General features: G+C 60.7%; 1 protein-coding gene across 2 annotated transcripts in view; it reads right to left on the bottom strand.

The window, feature by feature from the left end:
* The window catches only part of FBXL18 (F-box and leucine rich repeat protein 18), a 40675-nt gene that overhangs the window by 2611 nt on the left and 29247 nt on the right, over positions 1-8817 (bottom strand). The window contains exon 5 of one of the 2 annotated variants that reach the window (XM_029947234.1): positions 1451-3862. The exons of the other annotated variant lie outside the window; for it this stretch is intronic. Within the exon in view, the coding sequence (XP_029803094.1) occupies positions 3706-3862 (157 nt within the window). The 3' untranslated portion in view covers positions 1451-3705. Of the gene's footprint in view, positions 1-1450; positions 3863-8817 lie in introns of those variants that run through there. 2 annotated transcript variants of the gene reach the window in all.

Genomic DNA, 8817 nt, shown 5'->3' with positions numbered 1-8817 from the left:
CCTGGGTCCTGGACCTCAGACGTTCCCCGTGAGAATCCTGCACCCCCGAAGTGGAAAAAGCCGCTGAGCACCGCACGGGCACCCACGCCGCTGCCGCATGATCCTGTCTCCTCCTGTCCACGCAGGGACGAGGTTCAGGGCCAAGGCCAGAACTGCCGATGCTTGTGCTCCTTCCACGTCTCCATTGCCTCCAGCTTCCTGGCCGAAACCGCCGGAGTCTCCCACCGCCAGCTGTGCTCGCTTCTCACTCTGGGTTATTTCTTCTTACAAAGTGTCAGCAATTCTCCAACCCCCATGGAGCAAATAACAAGGTCAAGAGGAAGCAGGAGGCTGCCTGCTGCCCCAGGGCCACTCAGAGGTCGTGAGGGTGGCTCCCCCAGGCAGGGTCCCCATCCCACAAGGTGGGGAGAGGCCATGGGATTGCTGCCTTCTTGGCACAGACTCGAGGAGGACCGCCGGCATGATCAGGATGGCATGTTCTGGTGTCAGAGACTCGTGGGCCCACAGACATCCGGGCCCCCCGGTTCCCCTGGCCAGGACCTGCTATGCTTCGTCCTCCAGGCCAAGTGGCCTGCAGTGGGGGTCCCCGTGCAGGGGCGGTTAAGGGGGCATCACCCTCAACACCCAGCCTTGCAGAGTCACCCAAAGTGTGAGGTGTCATCCAGGTTCTGTCCTAGGCCAGTCGCTGGCCCGAGCAGAGAGTACCCTCCAGGTACCTCGAATCCTCAGGTCCTCAGAAGGGCAGCTGCCAGGCAGAGATAAGGTCTCTGCCCCCTCACCTTCCCGCCCCCAGCCCCCGTCATATGACAGAGGGAAGTGTCCCCAGTCCAGTCTCCTGGGGCTCGGAAATGAAAATATTCACAAGTGACGATGAAAAGCCCGTCACAGGGAAGGGAGCCTGCAGGCCACAGCTCTCCTTGAGCTCAGGGTGCCTCCCCCTGGGGGAGCACCTTCAGACCCTCCAGCCAGGGGCCCTGGTGGTGTGATGGCGAAGCCGGAGCCTGGAAAGCAGCACGGCTGGGCCGGGGGAGGAGCAAGAGGAACAAGCCACCAAGTCCAGTTACGGGCGAGGCCCAGCGAGGAGGAGCGGCCACGGGTGGCAGGGGGTTCCTACATAAACAGAGGGATAAACGCCCCGATCTCTCCTCCCTCGGGGTCATTCCCATCGTGCCCCCAGGTTGGTTTCTCTCTCTCACACACACACATGCATGCACACTCGATCACATGCAGAGATGTGCACAGACACATGCACACCACGCACGCGTGTGCACGCAGACGGGCACATGCACACGCGGCCCCCGGCGCTGACCAGGCCCCTCTCGACAGGCAGCATATGGTCCGCACTTAACAGCCCAGTTCTGCCGATTGGGGACCATTAGGGTGGGTTTTTTTCCCAGCATAAAATGCTGCAGAATATAAATTGCAATTAACGCCGCTGCCAAAATGGCACTTAGTGAGAATAAGCATGTTATTAACATCTGGTGGATCCTGTCTCGGGTGTCGAAGCAGCGGAAATTCTCGCTCTAAGTAGAAGAACGGTTACAGGGGCACTAAAAATACAGGGTCTGCTGTTCGGGGGCCGCGTCCCGCAGCAGCTCGTGCCCCCCACCTCCGCTGAACGGCCCCTTGCAGGCTGCTTGCTGCATAAGCGCCACCACTGCTGAAGACTGCTTGCTCATGAGGACCCGTGAGCCTTCGGTCTCGCCTCTGGATAAAGTGCATTCTCCAGCCCGAGCCCGGCTTGCTCTGAAGACCAGGGTCCCCAGAGCCGCCCAGGGCCCCGGGCACCTCCCTCCAGACTACCCCTCCCTAGCAGTCAGGCCGAGACCAGACAGGAGCATGAGAAGGGCACAGTCCCCACACGGCCCTTCCTGACCACCCTTGCCTGGGGGCCTTTAGGCACCACCTGAAAGACACACCCCAAACTGGGGAGGAGAGGTGCTCCCACCAACACGAAGACCCCATCTACAGCCACGTGGCCCTCTAGGGACCTTGGCCCTGTCTCTCTGGGGCCCGCAGCAGTCTGTCCCTCAGCCTGCAAGGCCAGCAGGAGGGGCTCTCAGACTGCAGTGGGACCTCCAAGGCGTAGGGCCAGCAGACCTGTCCCTCTGACCAGGCTGGAAAGAAATGCCAGCTGCAGCCAGGCAAGGAAAGGGCATGCGAACCACCGCCTCCACCTGGGCAGTCTCCATCCGCCCGGACGGGGCCAGGGTGGGGGCGGGTGCGGGGAGGTCTGCTGGATTCCTGCAGCTGCTGTCTGCCGCTGCCCTCCCTGGAACCCCCCAGCCTGGCAGAGTCAGGGGCTGCTGAACCGTTTGCCCCGCAAGAATCCAGGGAAGGAAAGGCAAATGAAAAACCCAGGGGCCTGGTCTTCTAGTAGATAAACTGCAGGAAACACTACACAGAATGGGAGAGTGGGGGAGGCTGTCACCGCAGAAACAGAGGGGGAAGACGGCTGGGCTGGGGGCCGAGGTCTGAGCAGGGCCGTGGGTTCTGTGCCCCTAGCCGAGTGCAGGACCGCCCCCGCGCACACCAGCCGCCCCCGGCTAAAAGGCGGCTGGCCCCCCGCGTGTCGGGCGGACTCGGGGTGGAGGAAGTGCAGCCACAGCCCTGCGGAAGCTCCCGGCCGACGGCTTGGTTGGGGAGGGCAGTGTCTTGCAATAGAGAAGGCAGAGGCAGTGGGCTCCGTACAGGAGGGAGGCCTTGGACACTGGGGGGTCGCTCCTCATTTTTGGAAAAACTACACTAAAATTTTTAAAGTGTTAAATAAAGCTATATGACACGGGGTGATCTGATCACTACTCTGGCCTTAAATGTCCTTCCTAAGTTTTAATATTTCAGGTTTCTTTAACAAAGTCAGGTGTATCTATTTCCCCAGAAACGCGGGTCTTCCTGGGGACAGCAGGTTCTAAAGCTGACTGTCACAAGGGCCGCATGGCGGGCCAGACCCCAGGCAGACCTGGTAATCCCAGCCCCAGGGGTGCCCTGCCCAGCCAGCGGCCCTGACCTTGGCTGACACTGGCTGGCAATGTACTAGGAACATTACTGGGTTAAAACGTGTCTTACCGGGAAGGAGAAGCCCAAACCTGTGAGCTGCTCCCTGCATCATGCTCCCAGCTGGCCCGAGGGAGGGAGAGCGTGGTCACCGGCCGTGCCGCCATGTCACCCTCACAGGCACACGCACATGTCACCCCAGCACTGGGTCCCCAGCCGCCCCTGCACAGAGCATGACAGCAGGTGGCCCAGAACACATGAGCACACAGTCGCTCTGGAGGGTTGAAGTGGTGGTGGAGGCAGCCATAAGGCCTGTGGTGCTCTGGGGACCCGATCAGGGCCCCTGGGAGTCAGTATCCTGGGACGGGAGCACATCTCAAGTCAGGAACACCCACACGGGGCCCCGCAGGTCACCCTGATAGCTGGCTCTTCCTGCTTACCCTCCTCACAGATCTCAACCAACGTTGCACTGAGTGCTGAGCGCCAAGAGAAAGCTAGAGGAAACCCCGGGAGGCCCTGGGGGGTGGTGGGTGCACAGGACGGCTGGGCAGAGGGGACCCTGGCGTCCAGCAGGGGCAGGTGGGGCGCAGCATCGAGGCTGCGGGCCTGGTCCGGGCCATCCTGCTTCTTGGCCCAGACAGACAGAGGTGCCAGCAGCAGGCGGGAGGCTTGGCCGACGGAAGCAGCTTCGGCCAGTGCAAGCTGTCCCTGTCACCACCACAAGTTCGGTGGCTCCTCTGCCACTCTGCTTTTAAATAAGGTGATCTCATCCAGGTGCACCATGGGGACGTCCCGGATGACATTGGTCAGGCCCTCGTGGAGCAGAGGGAAGATGACGACATTCAGCGCTGGCCGCTCAGCCTGGAAACTGAACGAGAGGCAAGCCATTAGAGGGGCCTGGGGGTGTGGGGGAGGTGGCTGCCACAGCGGGGAGGTGCAGGGCCCAGCCAGCCCTCCTGCCAGCAGAAATGGGGCCCTCCCCCCTGCCCCCCCGGCTGTGCACACAGAGGCTCCGGGAGGGGCAGGGCGGAGGGAGAGCCGCCGACTTCGGGTGGTTATTTCTGTGGGGTTCACAGGAGACACCCATTCTATTGCCCGGGGAGGGACCTGTCAGAACAAGCCACCGGGTTCCTGCACAGCGGGGGCTCCAAGAGCTGCAGAAGCCACGCCTCTGGCCACCCAACCGTTCAGTAGCCAGGACAACACCCTTGTCCTCAGGGGATGGAGAAAGCAGTGGCAGCCAAACCTGCTTGCCCGTAGCCCACCCTCAAGAGGCACAGAACCCCCAAGTCAGGTGAGGCAGTACCTGGGCCTGGCCCGGCTGCCAGGAGCCACGCCGCGGGGCCTCACCTGATGTCGTGACAAATGGCAGGTTTCCTCCTGCCCTCCCCGGCCCATATCAGGGGCAGTCTGCACTGCCCGCAGCACCCAGGAAGTGTCCAACCGCCATGAGAGTCTCAGGTCACTCTCCCCGGGGCCCTGCGGGGACAGCCAGAGGGGGTGCCAGCCCCCCCACCCCCACTTGGAATAAGGTCCCTGTCTGTACCCGCCCTCCCCACGCAGTGGCCTGGAGACAAAACACAGTGTGGCTGCAGGAGCCCCAGAAGGGCAACACGCTGGTCCCCGTGGAGGGAGACAGAAGACCTCCAGACCCCAGAGCGACTCTGGCTCTGGAAGAAAGGCCCATCCCACAGGTCTCAAGGGGCAAGAGACGCAAAGGTGCCCACAGGACAGGGACCATGGGCACCTGCTGAAACAAAGGCAGATCCCCTGCAGCCCCAGGCCTGCTGGACGGGATGGGGAAACCACGGCCCTGGCCCACCCTTCATGATGGATTTATGACACACGCATAGTAAATGCCAGAAAGGTACCCATAGAGCTGGCTGCTTGGACAATAAAGAGGCCAAGAAAACGTCTCCCAGGTCTGCATCCAGGGCCTGCTCACAGGCACCGCTGTCTGTGACTGTGAGCCTCAACACAAGTCCTGGCCTGCAAACCGCAGTGCACTGGACTTGAAACGCAATACGCTCAGCCGCGGGACGTGCCGGCCATGATGCCCCGCCTGCCAGCCGGCCTCCCGAGATGGCGTCCCCCCCAGCTGCTCATGAGCTGCTGCCAAGAGGCTAACGGGTGATTGATTTCTCACCCAGGACAGGCTGGGAACGCACTGCCTGCCCAACGTTTCTCCCCGAGCAGCCCCAGGCAGCTCGGGGCTGCCGTCCAGGCGGTCCGGCCTGGCACCACAGAAGGTCCCCGGAGCCCCCGGATGGAGGTGCCACCACGACGGCTGAACCCCACGTCCTTCTCTCTCAGTTCACACTGGGATGCACTCGGACTGGGAAAGGCTACTGTCTCTTGCAAGCCCCTCCCGGGGCCTCAAGGAACCCATGCTCTCTCCACCAAAGCATCCTCACCCCTTCAGGGCATTGCCCGAGGGCCTGGCCGGCCAGTGACAGCACTCTAGTGTAGCAGGTAGGCCTCACCCAAAGTGAGGCCGAGAAGCAGTGACGAGGAGGAAGACGACAATCACTGGTATCCAAGGGCAGCGCTGGGGCTGCCTTTGGGAGGGAGGGGGCCCCACGGGTAGAGGGGAGTCTCTGGTTGGGCAGGGGTGGGGGGGGAGGACTCGTGTGATCCATTCTGCCCTCTGTATCCTGCTTACATACATGCTATGATGTTCTTTTGCATGATTCAAATATAGTTTGAGATTCGAGTAAAAAGACCTGTGAAATAAAGCTGCTGGCTACCCATGTTCAGAAGCCATGCCAGGCAGGACAGGTCACCCTCAGGGCCTCTCCCCTGCTCAGGGCCAGGTGCACTGCTAACATAAAGACCCAAGACCCAGGCTCTGGCCCTGAGTCACAGACGGCAAGAGTCAGCCCTCAGAGGTGAAATGGCTCGCCCCCCAGCCACCAGCCGGAGGCACCCCAAGGAGATCTCCAGCCATGGTCCTGGGCCCGGCTCTGCCCCGTGCTGTCCTAGGAGCAACGCCAGCACAGGACGGGCGCCCTGGCCTTCACAGAACTGCACTCGTGGGGACCTCACCCAGGAACAGAGGGGACCCACGCACAGGGCCTGCTCACCTGTCCTAATGCCAGCACCTGTGAGCTCGGCTGCCAGGCTCCCACCAGAAGCAGTGACAAGTGACAGCAGAGGCAGGGAGGGGACCCCATGAGAAGCAGGGGAGCCAGGGTTCCCCACGGATGGGGCGGAAAACCTGCCCTTCCTGGAGGGCCGGAGGACAACACTTAAGAAAAGGTAAACTACAGGCACCTGGGTGGCTCAGTCGGTTAAGTGTCCACTTCGGCTCAGGTCATGATCTCAGTTTGTCGGTTCGGACCCCGTGTCTGGCTCTATGCTGACAGCTCAGAGCCTGGAGCCTGCTTCAGATTCTGTGTCTCCCTCTCTCTCTGACCCTCCCCTGCTCAAGCTCTCTATAAAAAAAAAAAAAAAAAAACCAAAAAAATTTTTTAAAAAAGGTAAACTATACTACTCTCCGCCATTTGGGACGGCAGGACGGGAAGAACAGCCCCACTGGAGGCTGCTGCACACACATCGGGGTATTCAGTCGGCCCCCAGCTATCCAAAAATCTCAGGACCCAAAATGCTTTCTCTGCATGCTCTCAAAGCAGAAAAAATGTTTTATTTTGAAACTACTGCTCTCTTTAAAGAGAAACCATGCAGAGACCGTGTGCAGGAGAGCACGGAGCCCGGGGCGCCCTCCTCACCCGAGTCTCGCTGTCATCTACCACGCGCCTGTTCCAGACATGGCTTGGGGGATACAGAACATACAGAACTCGGGTCAGGTTCATTACACTTCGGGTTCCTGACATGTTCACGTTCACCAAGGACATGGCGTGGCCACAGCAGCCAGCACTGTGCCCTCTGGCCTGACAGAGACGGGGTGCCCAGCGTCGCCCAGGGCCACACACGTGCACTTGCCACCCTCTTGTGATCACGGTGATCAACGTCACTCAACCCGGCACAATTGTTTCAGCGTTTTGGTTTCCTCAGAGTACACCCCAGAAACAGGGTGACTGGGTCAAAACATACAACCGTTTCTCCACCGCACGACCAGGCCGTAAGGATCTGAGATGGCAGCGAGGGCCCGCGAGGAGCCCTCCGAGGGTTAAAAGAAGGCTGCGCCAGAGCGCCCACAGCGGGGGGCGGGGGGGGCTCCCCGATCCCCCAGGGCGCCTTGGTCCTGTGGACACACTCCGCATCGGCCCTTGAGGGGACTGGCCTGGGCTCGGCTACCACGCCAGAGCCGGCTCTGGGCCCGCCTCGGGAGCACGGGGGGCACCCCGCACACGGCCTGGGGGGCCACAGGCGAGGAAAGGGCTCCTCGTGGCGCAGGCCAGACGTGGTTCCATCAGCTTCCAAACACCCACCAGATGTGCTTCTTTGTAGAGAAACTAGAAGCAGCATTGAGGCTCACAGCCTCTTCCCCCCAAGATAAAGGTCTTCTGGAAAAGTCAAAGTGGGAAGAGAAGTCTGAGAAGCCATCCATACCGTAACAATGTTTTTTTTTTAATTTTATTTATTTTTGATACAGAGAGAGACAGAGCATGAGAGGGGGAGGGGCAGAGAGAGAAGGAGACACAGAACCGGAAGCAGGCTCCAGGCTCTGAGCTAGCTGTCAGCACAGAGCCTGACGTGGGGCTCGAACCCACAAACGTGAGATCTGACCTGAGCCGAAGTCGGAGGCTTAACTGACTGAGCCACCCAGGCGCCCCAACAACAATGGTTTTCAAGAAGCACAAAGATAGATGGCAAAAGTACGTAAATCCAGCAACTGGGAGGAGAGAAGGGACTTTTGTCAGAGGCCAGAGAACTCAGAGCTGCTCTGGGGAGCAGTACAGTGCGCCTTTCGAGCTCCCGGGTGATCCTGCGGATGCCCAGCACCAACCTCGGAGCGGCCCTGGTTCTGACCGCAGATCCCCGCTCATGGCCAGGAGGACCCCAGGACAGACTAGTCCTGGAGCACATGCAGGCTTAGCCTGCTGTGGGGTCGGAACCCGCCCCACCACTCGGGGGCCTGGACAATCCGGACCACAGGAGATTTTAACCATGGAACGATCTTCCACGCTGATCGGCAGCCTGGGGCTCGAGTCCGGCCCTGGACGTGGCTCTCCGGCCCCACCGGCTGGGTAGCCACTGTGGGTCCCAAGGCACCTGGCCCAAGGCCTGCCCGCTCCCAGATCCAGCCCCTTGTCTACCCTGCCCCCAACAAACAGAGCCAGAACTGGCCAGCCTCTAAGCTCTGAGGCAAGGCTAAGGGCCCCCCAGCTGAGCCCGCAGAAGCAAAGCCCGGCTGGCTTGGTCCTTTTCCGGGTCACATGTGGCTCGGAATTCCAGATGGGAAGGACGAAATCCTCCCAGAAATCTGCCCCGTAACTGTGGTGAGGCAACGCCAGTCACAGCAGAGCTCAACTGCCCTTCTACCAGCAATTGAGGCTACAAAACAGCACTAATTCTGTATTTTAAAATCCACTTTCAACTCTAAAGCTCCCAAGGTTCCCCAGACTTCGACAATTAATCGCTCCATCTGTAAACTTTACCTGTTTCTAAACCCGTTTGCAAAACACAAACCCAGACGCAGCCCCACGCGGGTCCAGGCCCGACGCAGCCCAGGGGAGAGGGCGGCCGAGCCCCAGGCCCCAGTGGCAGCCCGCAAGGAGCCTCCAGGCGCAGGCCAGGCTCGAGGACTGTGCTCCAGGTTAGGTGGCTGGGAACTCCCAGCAAAGCACCTGCTGACCTCACAGGCCCATGCTCCTCACCAGGACACCCGGGGAAAGGAATTTCCTCACAGGCCTCATTGGC

The sequence above is a fragment of the Suricata suricatta genome, chromosome 8, assembly GCF_006229205.1.
Source record: "Suricata suricatta isolate VVHF042 chromosome 8, meerkat_22Aug2017_6uvM2_HiC, whole genome shotgun sequence".
Taxonomy (NCBI): Eukaryota; Metazoa; Chordata; class Mammalia; order Carnivora; family Herpestidae; genus Suricata; species Suricata suricatta.
This window is presented reverse-complemented; position numbering and strand designations above follow the sequence as displayed.